The sequence below is a fragment of the Macaca nemestrina genome, chromosome 19 (assembly GCF_043159975.1).
Source record: "Macaca nemestrina isolate mMacNem1 chromosome 19, mMacNem.hap1, whole genome shotgun sequence".
Taxonomy (NCBI): Eukaryota; Metazoa; Chordata; class Mammalia; order Primates; family Cercopithecidae; genus Macaca; species Macaca nemestrina.
Window position 1 is genome coordinate 10,075,603 of NC_092143.1, and position 17,982 is coordinate 10,093,584.

At 35.9% G+C, this 17,982-nt stretch overlaps 1 protein-coding gene across 11 annotated transcripts in view; it reads left to right on the forward strand.

Moving 5' to 3' along the window:
* LOC105476947 (rotatin) overlaps positions 1-17,982 on the forward strand; it is a 215,439-nt gene that overhangs the window by 14,851 nt on the left and 182,606 nt on the right. For 10 of the 11 annotated variants that reach the window (XR_011616801.1, XR_011616800.1, XR_011616799.1 and 7 more), the window contains 3 exons: positions 334-515; positions 2,830-2,945; positions 14,864-15,034. Coding sequence is in view for 6 of the 11 variants with exons in the window: in XM_071085198.1 (XP_070941299.1) it covers positions 334-515; positions 2,830-2,945; positions 14,864-15,034 (469 nt within the window). In the remaining 5 variants the exon portion in view is untranslated. Of the gene's footprint in view, positions 1-333; positions 516-2,829; positions 2,946-14,863; positions 15,035-17,529; positions 17,765-17,982 lie in introns of those variants that run through there. The other variant, XR_011616802.1, reaches the window with a different exon arrangement.

The window sequence follows — 17,982 nt, forward strand, 5'->3', positions numbered from 1 at the left end:
GCACAGCTAGGTTTTTTTTGTATGTTTAGTAGAGATGGGGTTTCACCATGTTGGCCAGGCTGGTCTTGAACTCCTGACCTCAGGTGATTTGCCCGCCTCAGCCTCCCGAAGTTCTGGGATTACAGGCATAAGCCACCACTCCCGGCCTTGAGTCGTCTTTATGGAATTTAATTTCGTAAATTTGTCAAAGTTTCTCCAAATCTGACCAGAGTTGAATGAAGCAATAGAGTTGTGACTTGTATGAGGCTTCTGATATGCCAGGCAGCAGATATGCAGTAAATCTGTTTGGGGATTGTTTCTATATGCAAGGTTTATCATTTGTTTATTTTGCAGTGGAAGTAGTAGTCATGCTCATGTAAACTCTAGGATATCCGTTCATTCACCTTTGGATATGGGACACATAGATCTGCCAGAGCTGGAAACTGAAGACACATTGGAACTACAATTCCAGCAGCTCAGTCTTCCCCAGTTTTGTGTCTCCGTTCTGGAATCAGCTGTTCCTCTCTTAAGAACAGGTTAGTTGTTTTTGAAATCATAATCCTGATGCAATTTGTGTTTTTTTGTGTTTCGTTAGGATTTTCCTTTTTTTCTCTTCTGTGTTAGGGCTTTTGCAATCTATGTTTACTTATCTTTTGAGATATAAATTTTTAAAAATGTAATAAAGTCTTTATTATTTTTAAATTAAATGTGGATGCCATGGAGGGCTATTCAGCTAGCCCTTCCATTTTACGAGTTTTTATTGGCTTTCACGCTTATTTTTTTAGAATTTTTATTTTTTTGCATTTATTCTTGCTGTCATCTTATTTTTTTCTTTTTTTTGGGTTATATGGCTATTTTAAATTTGAACAATGACAACGTAGAGCAACTGGAATAAGTTATAAAAGGTGAACTGGCTTGAATAGACCAGAATAAAAAAATCTTTGGCTTTTGCTCTTTGGAAACTTTTTGAATAGCTGTCAGTTGTTCACTCTTCCCATTCATTTCTTACTACTTAAGCCACTTAACATGTTAAAAACAAAACTCCAAAACTGGATTCTTCCCTTTGTGGTAATTATTCTTAAAAAAACCCACAAATATTTTCAGATTACATTTTTGTTCAGATGTGCTAGGAAAATTTGAAGAGGTTTACTGAAATATACACTGGTATTTAATTGTAACTGTGCTGAACAACGGTGACAGCAATAACAATATGGCGGATGTCTACTGAGTCTAGAAATGAAACAGCAGTTACCATGTATTGAGTCCCTACTGGGTTCTGCCTTCATACTTTGGTTTTGTGTTCATTATTTCATGCACTCTTCATATCAACCCTTTCTTTCCTTCCAATAGTGGTAGTTACTAATTTTATCTCCATTTTTACAAGTGATGAAGGTGAGTTTTAGAGTGGTTTAGAAACTTGCCTGAAGTCAAACAGCTAAAAGCAGGGACTTGAACCACGATTCTTCTGAATCTAAAGTCCATGCTCTTAAATACTTTAGCATTTTGCAAGGTAAAGAAAGTTTTAGAAAGAAAGCAGTCATGATTTTTATTCTCAAAATCTATACATTTTCAGCATTTGATAAACTCATCAGGATATAAATAAGATAAGAAAGTTTTGCCCTTTTTACTTTATACTGGCAAAGTAAAAATATATATTCCAAGTTAATGGTTCTTTAAGTCCTATGTCTATTTTTTGCCAGTTGGGGGTGATGGAGGAGAAAGAAGCAGGAAAGTATATATTTGGAAAACATTTAAAATGTTTTTATACTGAGGAAAACTGTGTACCCATACGTTTTACTCAGTAAGTGCTTCTACTAGCTGGAACTATGTATTAATTCATCTACTAATAATCTGAAATGAAGGAAGAACTGAACTGTGGCATCATAAAGTACATATGTTTATCTGTCTGGTAAGCTGAGAAGAACAGTTTTAGACTTTAATGATTTTGCATTTAACCTTTTCTTAATTTGCTTTAAAAAGTCAGATTGATAATTATAAAGCTATATCTTGGTACATAAAAACTTCGAAATGTTCTCCTGCCCTTTTGTGGTAAATTATGGCATGATTTGTAACTGTTCAATATCATAAGAGATTTCTAGGAGAATTTGCTCCAGCTGTTCTAGTAAAAAAATTAATCTAGATCCTTCCAGTCTGGTAGTTTGTTTTACTTTGATTCATTAGAACTTAACCTTTGGGATGCGGGGTGGGAAGGTCTAGTGTGAATCTTCGTCTCACATAGGATAATGGAGATGGAGTCTGTTATTCTGTCTCTGTGGAGAAAGGAGTTTGCTCTGGTGGGTGTGACTTTGGGAAGATTTTTTGAGTTTAAGGTGAGTGCAAATAGAGTTTCTTGAAGTTTCTTTAGCAAATGTCAGCATGTTCATTTATTCCTTTAGTTGCTCCAGTCCAAGCTTAGCTTCCCTGGCAACTCCTGTGTGGGAAAATATTGATTTATGAGAAGACTCAAGCCTTCTAGTACTAAGTAGAAATTATTGGAATAAGTTTCCTAAATCTTTCTGGTGCTTTGTCACATATTACATGTAACATAGTTGGTCCCTAAATTTGGAAAATTATTTTGATCTATCTCACAGTACCTGTTAGATTATTGCTACTTTCAATATCTTTTCCAATTATAAGTGTATTTGATTTGTTATGTAGTAAAGTAGTGTTGTGACTGGAACAGAAGCCTTCAATTTGATTGTAAATTGTGATTTCTCTAAAGTTCTAAGAACATTAGAAAAGAAAATGTTGGAGTATGACTAACTAGAATATGAGCAATATGATATTCAGCTGATTGTTTTAAAGTTAAGTAACTTTTTCTCCTTTATGTTTTTCTGTTTGTATTCCTAGGTAGCAGACAAATGATAGTGAGAGTTCTGGAATTGCTTGCAGAGGATATGACACTTATTGGTGAAGCAATTTCAACAGATATCTGGGATGACAGCAGCCTTTTTGGTATAGATATGGTGAGAATCAATGTTTTCTTTGGGATATAGGGAATAGTATTTTTTTTTAAGATTTTGGTTCTTTTAAGCTGGTTTCATTGTCTCATTAGTGTTCAAAATCTTTTTTCTTTTTGACTCAATATGTCCCATGCTTATTGTATAAATAGCCTGGAACAGGCCTATTTTTCCAAAGGTTCTGGTTACTGCTAATAGGGGAAGGTATATTAAGACCAAAACCAGGCCATTAGAAGTGGTTATAGCTACTGTGATATCATTCTTTCCTTTCAGGAACATTTAGGAAATACATATTTTTAAAGATCGTGAATTTATATTGTTATTTTTCTTATTTTAAATTTGTATTTCTTATTCTTGCGCTTGCTTGTAGAAAGTCTTCGTTCCTAGCAGTATCAGCATAATTACTTATTAGCTTTGACCTTAAACATACATAAGATAGTTTTGGAACAGCAGTATTAACATTACTATGAACAACTCTACTAAAAAGTTCAAGATTTCCTGGCAGTTCTTTTTGACATAGACTAATCTCACTAAGGATATACAGTCAAAATACTGTGCCTTAAAGCTACCATTACCAATTCAGCATACAATTAGATTTGTTTTCACTATTGGGAATTGTTTTTTCTTCATAAAAATGTAGCTCAGAGATGCCTCCCTCCCATTCAGTTACCTTGAAGATGTTTTCCTTATTGGTAGTCATTTTTATTTTCTGGCTATTTTTTTCTATTTTTATTTTTTGCAAATGTAAGCAACTAAGTATGTAGATTCTTATCCTCTCCCCTTCCTGCATAAAAGGTGGTATATTATATACACTGTTTTGCACCCTGTTTTTGTAACTTAAGAATACGTCTTACATACATAGAATAGTAGGTATGGGGGTTATTCCTTATCTAGACGTGAGATTTTCTCATTCTTTTTTATAGGTAGCAAATGCTTCGTTGTGTATTTGTTAACCCAGTCTCTTGGTGGATGTTGTTAATATAAATTATGTACAATGAATAATGTGCTTATGCTGTTTTATAAATGTACAGGTGTGTCTTTAGGGTAGATTTATTTAAGTGGGCATCCTCTTTTTCTAAAAAACTTTTGTTTAGCTTCAGCGGTACATGTGCAGGTTTGTTATATAGGTAAACTGTGTGTCGTGGGGGTTTGGTGTACAGATTATTTTGTCATCCAGGTCATATGCATAGTACCCGATAGGTAATTTTTCTGATCCTCCTCCCGCTCTCCACCCTCGAGTAATCCCTGGTGTCTGTTGTTCCCCTCTTTGTGTCCATGTGTTCTCATTGTTTAGCTCCCACTTATGAGTGAGAATATGCAGTATTTGGTTTTCTGTTCCTGGATTAGTTTGCATAGGATAATGCACCTCCATCCATGTTGCTGCAAAGGATATGATCTCATGCATTTTTTGGCTGCATAGTATTCATTGGTGTATTTGTACCACATTTTCCTTAATCAGTCTGCCATTGACAGGCATTTAGGTTGATTCCATGTCTTTGCTATTGTGAATAGTGCTGCAGTGAACATACATATGCGTGTGTCTTTATGGTAGAATGACCTCAAGTGATCTGCCCGCATCGGCCTCCCAAAGTGCTGGGATTACAGGTGTGAGCCACTGTGCCCGGCTGAGCCATGTTGTTTATGTAGCAGAACAGCAGTTCCTCACTTGGCATCATAGATAGGTTTTCGTAAACTGTGACTTTAAGCCAACTGATTTCTAACAAACCCAGTTATTTTTTCTCATCAGCACTTAGTTAAATGGCATGGAACTTGTAACGCTGTTTCGTTAAAGTCAGTTTCCAAGAACCTGTTGAATGTGTTAAGTGACAGCTTACTGTAGTTTATTCATTTTATTTCTGAGTAGTATTACATTGTGTGGACTTGCCACAATTTGTTTATCCATTCACGTGTTGGTGGACATTTGGGTTGTTTCTAGATATTACAAATAACATTCCTGTGGAGATTCCAGTTATTCCACATCTTCAACATCTATTATGTTCAGTTGTTTTTTTTTTTTTTTTTTTGCGGGGGGAGAGGGCATTCTGATAGATGTGCAGTGGTATCTTATTGGGTTTTAATTTGCATTTCCCTAGTGACTGATGATATTGAGCATCTTTTGTAATTTTTAGAGAGCAAGTCTAGGTCTTTTTAAAACACTTATTCTTAAGTATTTTATTCTTTTCAATGCCATTGTGAATGAAAATTTAAAAAATTTTTGGGTTGTTCATTGTTAGTATATAGAAATACAATTGAGTTTTGTGTATTGATTGTCTATTTGGTGGCCTTGTTGAAAGTTTTAATCGTGAATGATTATTGTATTTTGCCAAACCTTTTTTTGGTCTCTATTGAGATGATCATTTAGCTTTTTGAAGAGCAGAAATACTTAATTTTGATGAGGTTCAGTTTCTTAATTTTTCTTTTATGGATCATACTTTTGATATTTTACCTAACAAATCTTTGCCTAACCTGGGATACAAAGAATGTTTCCTATGCTTTCTTTTAGAATTATTACATAATGTTTTAGGTTTTATATCTTTGATTTTGAGTGGATCTTTGTATATAGTACAAGGTAAGGAATGAACTTTTTTTTTTTTATGGGTATACAATTATTTTCTCAGCACTATTTGTTCAAATGCCTATCCTTTCTTTCCTGAATTCCTTACCAACTAAATCTATATGGGTTTACTTCTGGACTCTATTTGATTGATCAGTTTTCCCTTATGATGCCAACATCCAACTAACTTAATTATTGTAGCTTATAGTGAAGGCCTATAGTGTAGCTATAGTGAAGCTTACTGTTAAGTCTTGAAATAAGGTAATGTAAGTCCTTCAACTTTGTTCTTGTTTTTCAAAGTTGTTTTGGCTATTTTAGGTCCTCTGTATTTTCAACATCAATCAAATTTGTCAATTTCTACAAAAAAAAAAAAAAAAAAAGCCTGTTGTGGTTTTGAATGGAATTGAGTTGAATTTGTAGATGATTCAGGAAAAATTGACATCTTAATAGTATTGAGTCTTCTGATCCATGAATACCATATATATGCCTTCACTTGTTTAGCTCTTTATTTTTATTTTTTTTTGACATGGAGTCTCATTCTGTCACCCAGACTGGAGTGCAGTGGCGTGATCTCGGCTCACTGCAATGTCTGCCTCCTGGGTTCAAGTGACTCTCACTACAGCTTCAGCCTCCCAAGTAGCTGAGATTACAGGCATGCGCCACCATGCCCAGCTAATTTTTTTGTATTTTTAGTAGAGACAGGGTTTCACCATGTTGGCCAGGCTGGTCTTGAACTCCTGACCTCAAGTGATCGACCTGCCTCGGCCTCCCAAAGTGCTGGGACTACAGGCATGAGCCACTGTGCCCAGCCTTATTTAGTTCTTTAATTTGTCTCTGCAATGTTTTGAAGTTGTCAGTGTATAGGTCTTCTGGGTCTGAGTATTTCAGTTTTGGGTCTTGTCCTCTGGCTGGTTTTTCTCTTTATGGATCTTAATATTTGATATGTGTAGTAATTTCTGATTGGATGCTGGACCTTTTCAATATTACCATGCTGAGTGTCTTGATTTTTTATTTTGCCCTTTTAGAAGCACTTTGGGAAGGTTCGGAAGCACTTTGGGAGACCAACATGGGAGCATTACTTGAAGCCAGGAGCTTGAGATGAGCCTGGGCAACAAAGCAAGACCTTATCTCTTAAAAAATTAGTAACATTAGCTGGGCAGGGAGGTGCATACCTATAGTTCCAGCTATTTGGAAAGCCGAGGCAGGAGGATCACTTGAACCCAGAAGTTTGAGGCTGACAGGTGGTTATGTTACTTGTAGAGCAGTTTCATTTTCTCAAGACTTTAAAAAATTTGGTAGAGTGGGTCTAAAATAGTGGTTTTCTGCTGGGGGTAATTTTGCTCCCCAGAGGATGTTTAGCAATGTTGGGAGCCACTTTTGATTGTCACACCTGGAATGGTGCTACTGGCTTCTAGTAAATAGAAACCAGAACAGCTCTCCACAGATAAGAATTTTTTGGCTCAAGATGTCAAAAAACCTTGAGGAAGTGTTGAGATTGAGAAACCCTGACCTAGAAGAACCTTTGCTTGGGGTTAAACTCTGCTCCTGAGGTGTGATCCTTTGGGACCTCTATTGAAAGTTCAAAGTGATTATTGATGCTGTCTACTCTGCCTGGCTAAAGATTGAGTTTTGTTGTCTTGTGTGAGCCCTGGGACTTGTTCAATTTAAATCTCAGTAATCATCTTTGGCCTATATTTACAGAGTATCTACCTATAATATAAGCCACCTAATGTCAGCATGGACTAGATGGAAACTTGTTTAGGTCTCTGAAACTCTTTCTTTGCATAGCTCTCCCACAATTCCTAACCATGTCAGCTTCCATAAGCAGCTTCATCTCCTAACGTCATTGAGACTGTCAGACTCTTTGGATTTCTCTTGCCTGTGTTTGCTGTACAGTAATTGTTTTCAGGTATAGTAGGACTGTCATTGCTTATTTTCCTTCTCTGTGGCATCATAGTCCTGCACTGTCTACTGTGCCACTTTCTAGTTGATTTCTGGTGAAGGACAGGAGAAGTCCTTGTTATTATTTCATGGCCAGAATTGGAAGTTTTACATAAATTTTTAAATTAGGCCATTTAAGCAACTGGTGTATCTGTGAGTTATTAGGGGCTTAAATGTACATTTATCTAGAGTGAAAATTCTGGATCAACTTTAGAATAATCATTCAAAGTGTGGAGAGATCAGGATACCTTGGTTTTTGCTGTTCGTATTTCAGTAGAGTAGATAATTTTAGAAAATATGGCATTAAATTTTATTTTTTTTGCAAGATGTGTTTTGATAAGTAATATTTGCATGAGTAATCAACACGTGTATGGTAGTAGCCTTAGGAATGTTATATTACAACATAATATTTAAGAGATCTATGGAATACCAGAGTATGTCTCCATGTAACTGGAAACCATATCTTTTTTAACATTTCAAAATATCATAAATCATTTGTCATTTTATATCTTTCATTTTGAAATTGTCATCTGATAACCTTGCCTTCCTTGAAGATTTGGCATTCTGTCTCTTCTGTTAATGTGAATTCCTAATGTCTGGTCTTCCTTCCTCTCCTTTTCTTCCTTCGCCTCTCCCTCCCTCCCTTCCCTTTTGCTACCTTGTCAGGGCAGTAGAATCAAAATTTGTTACTCATAAAAGTATATATTGAGTCTTACAGTTATCAGGTTTTTTTCTCTTTATGCTATTTTGATGTAAGTCGGTCTGTATTTAATTAAACATTGTTACAGGCTGTCTGAAATCCTTGTGAATAGAGGTCTGAACATAAAGTACAGATATTTACATAGTAACAATACCCATGTAAGAAAGAAACCCAAACTTGTATTTTTTTCATAACATGAGCCTCTTTTTTTTTTTTTTTTTTTTTTTTTTTTGAGACACAGTCTCGCAGTCTCGCTCTGTTACCCAGGCTGGAAGCAATGTCGCAATCTCGGCTCACTGCAAGCTCCGCCTCCTGGGTTCACGCCATTCTCCTGCCTCAGCCTCCCGAGTAGCTAGGACTACAGGTGCCCACCACCACGCTCGGCTAATTTTTTTGTATTTTTAATAGAGATGGGGTTTCACCATGTTAGCCAGGATGGTCTCGAGCTCCTGACCTTGTGATCCGCCCACCTCGGCCTCCCAAAGTGCTGGGATTACAGGCTTGAGCCACCACGCCTGGCAAGCCTCTTAAAAAGAGAAACAAATTGCATGTTTTAAAATGGGTATATTTTCAAGTCTTTAGTTTTCAGATAATAGTTCTGAATCTTGGTGTTTCTTTAGTCCTTAAGGTTATCACACTATTTTGTAGTACTTTTAGGAGATTTTTCACATATTGAAGGTTTTCTACAAGTAAATTTTTCCTTTGAAGTGTGAGGAATGCTTTATCAGTTGTTTCTGAAATTAACCTAAATTTTCTTGGCCAGAACATTTATCTGTAAAAGTTAGTCATTCACTTTTAACTTTTGGCTGCTGGTACTTTATGATTCAATGAATTATTTTTACTTTAAAGGTTAATTCTGTTGTACAAGTGCCAGTTGGTATGTTAGAAATGCTAAATAAAACAGAAGTACTTGAAATTATATTTGATTTACTTTTACTTATTTAAAAAGAATAAATGTCTCTTTTCTTTGGCTATATTTTAAAAGAAGCAAACAAGTAAAATTTCTTAATGTTCATACTTTTGCCAGTTTTCAAAAGAAAGACAGAAGCAGTATTTTTGTTGAGTCATTAAAGGAACAAAATAATAAATGTTGCTATCAATTTAGAAATTAAGTACCTGAGGATGTATAATCAAATCTCTAGGTGTTTCCACACGTGCTAATGTCAGTAGCATCAATCGTGTCTGGAACTCTGTAACTCAGCATGGAAGGGAATTTCAATTTCCCCCCTTAATTGAATACTTTTTTGTTTTGTTTTGTTTTGTTTTGTTTTGTTTTTGAGACGGAGTCTCTCTCTGTCACCCGGGCTGGAATGCAGTGGCTGGATCTCAGCTCACTGCAAGCTCCGCCTCCCAGGTTTACACCATTCTCCTGCCTCACCCTCCCGAGTAGCTGGGACTACAGGCGCCCGCCACCTCGCCCGGCTAGTTTTTTGTATTTTTTTTTTTTTAGTAGAGACGGGGTTACACCGTGTTAGCCAGGATGGTCTTGATCTCCTGACCTCGTGATCCCCCCGTCTCGGCCTCCCAAAGTGCTGGGATTACAGGCGTGAGCCACCGCACCCGGCCAATTGAATACTTTTATATTACTTGAAGTAAATAAAAGAAAAAATATTTTCACCAAAATTAGTTATGCTGACCTAAAGTATGTCATGTGTCATTCCCCCTAGTCCTCCATCATCAAATCAGGTCTGTTTTTTCCTTATTTACATGCTAAGTTAGGTTCAACATGCAAGGAGAAAGTAGCCTTCACCTCCTGCCAGATAACCTAGACTCTTAGGTCTATATTCTGTTTCTTTTCCGCATTTCTTCTGTGTCATTCCTGTCATTGCAGTCATTGGAAAGCAGTCTTTTCATCTTTGTGACTCACTGCTTCTAAATTCCCATCTGACCTGCTGTGAACTGGTAACTTCAATATCAAGGCATGTTGGTAGAATTCTGGAATGTTAGTAGGACTTCAGGATGGGCTAAGAGGATTGTGAAAGAAACTAAAGATAAGGGCTTTGTATCCGGTAAGGGCTCATTAAGGATATTTGGACCAGATTGTGAATTGATAACGGGGGTAATGGAATCTCTAATTACATAGACCTTCCCTGCTGCTGCCACCATTCCAAAGACAGTTATTTTAACTCACATTTCCTGATTGCCTATTATTAATATATCCTTGGCACTTGGGGTATCAAATAAGATGTAGTGCTTTTTATGCCTGTGGGTGATAGATACTTTTAATGTGACATTAGTAAAACAGATAAGCATACAGGAATAACACTTAAACTAAGGTAGTTTAAATAAAGCACTTACTATATATCAGACACTAAGCACTATTTATGAAGTCATTTAATTATCATGACCCTGGAAACTACATAACTTAGGCACAGTTTATTTTTCAGGGTCACTTGAGGTTTTGTATTTATAGCCATTATGTTTTGTTGCCAATGATGCTTTGAAAAACACTATGAGCTATGAACTTGGGATGTCAGTGAGGGCTTTTTTTTTTTTTTTTATTTCCCCAGACTCAGAGTCTCACTGTGTTGCCCAGGCTGGAGGGCAGTGGCGTGATCTTGACTCACTGCAACCGCCGCCTCCCACGTTCAAGCAATTCTTGTGCCTCAGCCTCCCAAGTAGCTAGGATTACAGGCATGTACCAGCACTCCCGGCTAATTTTTGTGTTTTTAGCAGGGGCTGGGTTGCGCCTTGTTGGCCAGGCTGGTCTCAAATTCCTGGGCTCAAGTGATCCTCCTGCCTCGGCCTCTCAAAGTGCTGGGATTACAGGCGTGAGCCACCGTGCCTGGCCTCAGTGAGGGCTTTTTGTAGATCTGAATGAACTGAGTTTTAAATTATAAGTAGGATTTGGCCAACCAAATAAAATAACTTTTTTTTTTTTCCCCAATCTGGTGGAGAGTGAGAATGAACCATGAGCCATGACAAAGAGGCATGGATAGTTCTGATTGGAGGTAAAGGATGGGGCTGGTGGTAGATGGAACACAAACACCTAGAGCATGAAATGTGAGGTGCAGATAATGGAGAGAGACTGGTGGGATAAATGAGGGTGTGCTGGTAGGGGTTTTTTGACATGGTGCTGAGTAGTCCTGCCTTTCCTCTGAAGGCAGGATGAGATTGCTTTTAATCAGGGAAGTGCCTGGTGAGACTGGCACGAGGAGCTGTGACTGGCTGCGGTGTGGAAGGACCCTTGGGAGCATGTGAGGGGCAGAGCCTGCTGCAGTCTCTTACTCCAGGTGCCTTGTGGAATCCACAACCCATTGTATATTGCAGTGGTAATGTATAAGTTGTGTTTACACTAAAAATCTATTTTATTGGTAATATTTAAGAAATTTTGCTAACCTGGCATTTCAGTTTTGTACCTTCTGTTGTAAAAACTATGACTATCCTGTGAGGACTGGTCTTTCCCCCCCCATCAACTCCTTTAGGGTTGTTGTTTAAACATCTTTAGCCCAAAGAATTAAAAAATGTTGACCAGTTACTGTTGTTTTTCGGTCCTTTCCTAAAAAACAAAACAAAACAAAACCAAAAAAAACCACTTTTTTTTTTTTTTCTTTTGCTTAGAAGAAATGTTGGAAATGGAACTGTAAAACTCATTCTTAAAGTACTTGCTTTTTATGATATTTTGAGAAGTACTCAATTCATCATTAGAATTAGTAAGATTATTTTAAACAATTTCACAAGTAGATAGACTTTTAGAAAAAGCCCTACAATACTGAGATCTTAAATATATATTTTGATTTAAGTTGTAAATTATCAAAGTTAATCTTGAATAATAGAGATGTTGTTCTTAGTACTGTTTTCATGGAGAAATACTGTATGGAGGAATTAATTGCCTATCAATATAATAAGACTGTCACTATATTTCCAGTTTGTTTTCTCTAGACCAGTAGTTATTTGTATGAGGATGTTTTACTTTTTGTTTTAATCTTGTGAGGATTGTTCTACTTTTGGTTTAAATATTTATTACTTTTTAGTTTTATTTCTTGGGGATCAGAGAAATATAGCTTTAAATATACATTGAAGTTTTCTTTGTGGTAAAGTATTTTTAAAGTTGATTTTTGGCAGTGTTTCTTGGAAACTTGAAGAGAAGTTATATTCTTTGTAGTGTTCAAAGTATATGCTATTAATTTTAATTACGTTCAAAAAGACTGAGTTAAAATCTATAAATCCATATCATATCAATGACATGTTTTGTTGATGTTCTATGTTATTCAGATCACAGACTCATTTTTACTGAGTCTTTATTGTTAAACATGTCATCAGTAGAAAATTACTGTAATTTATTTTGCCCTAAATTATTCACTATTCATACTGCTTAGGTTTTTTGTTTTAATTCTACTACTCATTGAACTTTTTTTTTTTTTTTTTTTGAGACGGAGTCTCGCTCTGTCGCCCAGGCTGGAGTGCAGTGGCCGGATCTCAGCTCGCTGCAAGCTCCGCCTCCCGGGTTTACGCCATTCTCCTGCCTCAGCCTCCCGAGTAGCTGGGACTACAGGCGCCCGCCACTGCGCCCGGCTAGTTTTTTGTATTTTTTAGTAGAGACGGGGTTTCATCGTGTTGGCCAGGATGGTCTCGATCTCCTGACCTCGTGATCCGCCCGTCTCGGCCTCCCAAAGTGCTGGGATTACAGGCTTGAGCCACCGCGCCCGGCCCTCATTGAACTTTTAACCTTTTATTCACAAAGATTTTTTTTTTTAAATTTTACTTTCTTTTTTTTACTCTTAATCCCATGACAGTTAAGGATTTATGTATAAATTTTTAATTTTTGTTTTTTACTTCAATATGAAGTTGTTTCATTTACAGGAAAATTTAAACTTTTTATAGTGTAGTTATGCTTGGTCTACTGTAAACAGTTTTTGCCTTTTTTTGCTTATGTGGATTATTTTGTCTTCCTTTTACTTCTGCAGTGACATTGTTGTACAACCATTATCATTATTTACACAACTTTTTCATCATCTCAAATGGAATCTCTGTACCCATTAAACAATAACCCCTCATTCTGCCTATCCGCAGCCTCTGCTACCTCATATAAGTGGAATCTGTATTTGTCTTTTTGTATCTGGCTTATTTTACTTTTGTATTTGGCTTATTTTATTTTATGTTTTAAAGATTTACCCATGTTGTAGCATGTATCAGAATTTAATTCCTTTTGAATGCTCAACACCCTTTTTTTCTTTTCTTTTCTTTTCTTTTTTTTTTGAGATGGAGTCTTGCTCTGTCGCCCAGGCTGGAGTACAGTGGTGCGATCTTGGCTCACGGCAACCTCTGCCTCCCGGGTTCAAGTGGTTCTCCTGCCTCAGCCTCCTGAGTAGCTGGGATTACAGGCACGTCCCACCACGCCCAGCTACTTTTTGTATTTTTGGTAGAGACGGGGTTTCACCATGTTGGTCAGGCTGGTCTTGAACTCCTGACCTCGTGATGTGCCTGCCTCGGCTTCTCAAAGCGCTGAGATTAGAGGCGTGAGCCATTGTGCCCGGCCTCCTTTTCTTGTATGTATATACAACATACCACATTTTGTTTCTGCATTTATTGGTCATTGGCCACTTTGATTGTTTCCACCTTTTGGCTGTTGTGAATGGTGCTGCTGTTAACCTGGGTGTGTATACATCTCTCTTTGAGACCCTGCTTTCAGTTATTTTGGGTATATACCCAGAAGTGGATGATATGATAATTCTGTGGTTTTTGAGGAACTGCCCATTATGGTTTCCACAGTGGCTGCACCATTTTACATTCCCTCTAGCAATGCACCAGGGTTCCAGTTTTTCCATATCCTTGCCAACAGCTTGTGATTTTTGGGCCTCATACCATTTAGTTTTTCCCTGTATAGTCATCCTTGAATTGAAAAAATTCTGATATATTAGATTTTTGTTGTTAGTTTGCAGGTATTTCTCATTCTTATTTTCATATGTTTTCAATGGAGAATTAAAGTAAGTACTTCAGTTTTTTTTTTTTTTTTTCCTGTCTTACTGAGGGTGTCCTTTTACCCGCTAGTTTATGGGGGCATATCAGTATATCTGGGATATACTTTGTCTATATTGATGTGACTTACAAGTCAGTCTACTATGCATAGGTTCTTCTTCATATTTAATGTATACCTTTTAGTTTAAAAGATACGATTTCTCTTTTTTAAATTTATGATGGCATAACATTTTCCACTTGAAACCTTATTATCTAAAGAGAGTTTATACAATTTGATATTTAATTGCTTTTTAATTATTTGACTTTCCTTGATTCATTTCTTTAGAAATGTTGGTATCAGTTTGAGGACAGGGATTATCATGTCTCTTGTACTAATGCATTTTTTTTTCCATTATGCCTGCCACTGTGTTAGGCGTATAGTAAGCATAAGAAATACTTGACGAGGGGTTAATGCGTTAATTGTTCCACATTGGAACAATTAAGCACTAGAAACTAGGAGGAATTTATGGTTCATTTACCTTTTGTATTTTATTGTTTATACTTATTCATTGTTAGTTAAGATTGATCATATTAAATACTTACAGATTATTGTATTTTTAAAATGTAGGTGGTTTGTTGATCATTCTTTTGTGCTTTTTAAATTATGTCAGCAGGTATTGGTAATTCTCAGAGAGAGGAATAAATTTTGTTTTGGTTTCTTTTCCTATTTAATGATAATAATAATATTTTAATCTGTTCTCCATGGCTTTTGTACACTGGCCCGTAATATTGGTTGTTTTCTTCTGTTTCGTGTTGTGTAAATGTTTTCAGAAAGAGAAACTGCTCCTGGTGTTGGGAGCCCTTGGAGAAACCATGTGCTACCATAAAAGTAGTATCAGTTTGGAGCAACCAGAGGTGATGCTTGTGCACCACAGAATGGCCTTTATCAGCATTTCCCTGTTTGCAGTTCGACTGCTACAAACGCTTCTCCCTGTTGAAAAGGTAAGGCAGGTAATGCCGCTCATTTGGAATTTACTGACTATTCTAAATAAATGCTCTGTTGTAAATTGCTGCTGCTCTTTTCATGGTGTGAAGGTATTGTGCTTTAGGCCATTTTCAAAATAAGTGTAACAGGTTATATGGGAAATGTAGAAATTGAGAAATGGCTAACATTTTGAACAATTTTGACAAAACATTTGATGGGAAATTATTTTTTAATCTTGCTATTGTTTTTATTGCATATGTTTTACTGCAGTCTGTACATTTGTTTGTTTATTCCTTGTTCATTCAGTGAATAATTTATTGATTGCCTACAGTGGGCTAGCAGTATTACTTGCTGGATGTAAAACTGAATAGGTTAGAATTATTCCCTGGCCTTATAGAGTTTAATTTTGTAAAAGACAAGACTTGCTGTTATCTGTACATATACGTATACGTATATGTATTTGTATAGAAGACATAATCTCTTCCCTCAAGTGATCCCAAAGTTATTAAAGAAATGAAACCAAATAAGTCAAACAATAACATATAGATGTATATGTTATTTGGTCTCATTTCTTTAATAACTTTGGGATCACTTGAGGGAAGAGATTATGTCTTCTATACGAATACATTTTTCCATACATATATACATATATAATTGGTACACTTGATGTATCTTTTAATTGATTGGAGGGCATTGAAAGCCTACTGATCTTATCTCTGCAGTGTGTGTCTTGGTTCTTACCATTAATATCAAGAGTAGCCTTTCCTTCTCTTCAGCTGGGTGCGTGTTGTCAGAGTTCTCTACTTACTCACTATTTCCCAAGTTCCTTGACACGTAGAATACAAACAATAGTTTCCATTACTGCTTCAGAAATTATTTTGTAGTTAGCATATCTTAATGTCCTGGAACCTTTTCTTTTTCTTGTTTTGTCTATTAAAAATAGTGTTAGCAGTGCTTTAGTTTCTAAGTGTTGATGAAGTTGATTTCTGAGGACTCTCCTATTGTATTTGTTGTATTTCATGTAAATTACTGGTGTGTGGTGTATTTTAGTAACTTAAGGGAATTTTTTTTTTTTTTTTGGTCGCATGTGTTTCTCTTTCCTTTCTGCCAGCAACTTAATTGCTTAATATTTTTATTTTAGCACCTGATCAAAAGAATTTCAGAAGATATCTTTGGTAGGATTAAATATCCTGGTTTTTATTTGATTCACCTAGTTAATATTTGGTAACTTGTTTTATGTCTAAACATATTTGTAGTTTGAGTTATGTAATATATGATTTCATACCTTAATATGTCTTTTGAAAGTTGTTTTTTTGATTAACATGTTGCTTTAGGTGTCTTTCACAAAGCTGCTTTTCTGCCCATGATAGCAATAAACTATCTTTTGTGCTAGTCTTTATTCTAGTACTTTTTTTTTTCCTACTTTTCTATTTTACCTAGCCCTTTCTTTTCTTTGGTATTTTCAGTTTTTAACTTTTACTCAGAAAATAAGATGTTGATTTAAAAAACATTTTGATGTATGAAGAATAAAAATTCATTCATAATTTCAAGTTAGTTTTGAGGCTTTTTTCTTTTCTGCTTTAAGTCCAATTGACAGCATCCATAAAAGTTATTTATTTTTAATTTTTTGTTTTTGTTTTTGAGACAGTCTCACTCTGTCACCCAGGTTGGAGTGCGGTGGCACTTTTTTGGCTCACTGCAACCTCCACCTTCCAGGTTTAAGTGATTCTCCTTCCTCTGCCTCCCAAGTAGCTGGGTTTACAGGTGTGAGCCACCACACTCGGCTAATTTTTGTATTTTTTTAGTAGAGACGGGGTTTCGCCATGTTGGCCAGGCTGATCTTGAACTCCTGACCTCAGGTGATCCACCCACTTCCGCCTCCCAAAGTGCTAGGAGTATTGGCGTGAGCCACTGTACCAGCCTATTGATTCTTTTTTTTAAAAAAACCATTTCTTATTATCTAATATACATTTTCTGTGTAACTAAACACTTCATAAATTTTAATGGCTGCTAATATTTTACCAGAAAGATGTTCTATGATTTCCACAAGGACTCCAGAAATTAAGCTTTTATGTTTCTTTTTTTCTTTTTTTGGTATTTTGATAAATAACACTATGTTGAATTGCTACTTACACATGTTTACTTGTATTTTGGATTCTTATATTCCTAATAAGGGCATTACTAGATCAAAGGCTGAATGCTTAAACATGTGCTTTTATTATAAGCATAAGTTAAAAATATTATAGTTTCATAGGTTTTATTGTTTTTAGCTAAAGAATGGATAAAAAGAGTAGTACATGGAAAAGATAATTGTGAGAATATATGGCGGGGAAATTATTAAAAAGAAGCACTTTTTGAAAGTGCCCAAGGCTGGTGTCTCTTCTGTGTGTTTGCTAATCGCAGTTTCTGAAATTGTGCACTGTTAGTTTAATCAGAACACTTAAATTTTTAAATTATTTTTAAAATGCTATCAGGAAAAATACATTAAATCTGTAAAGGCTTTTTTTTTTTTAAACTTTCATATACATTCTGAAAAGTACATAGTTCCGTGCTTTTTCTACTTAAGTGAATGTATCTGTCTTTAAAAAGTGACCAACCTCATAACAGAAAATAGAATGTTACCAGCATTCCAAAGGCCCCTTCCCATCTGTTACCTCTCCCTCTTTCTCTGAGCCACACTGCTTTCTGACTTCAGTCACTGTAGATCAGTTGGCCTGTTTTGAATGTTGTTTAAATGAAATTATAAAGTAGGTACTCTCTCAACTCCTTTTCGAGGTTCATAACTATTGTTGCTTATAGCATTAATTTAACTTTTATTACAAAATATTCCATTGTATGAAGTCTGGTAAAGGTGATTTTAATATGTGTAAATATTTCTTTAAAATATTCTGACTGTATTTTTAAATGTGAGGTTATCTCTGAATTTGAATGTTAGTGGTAAAAGTATCTCAGATCATTCAGATAT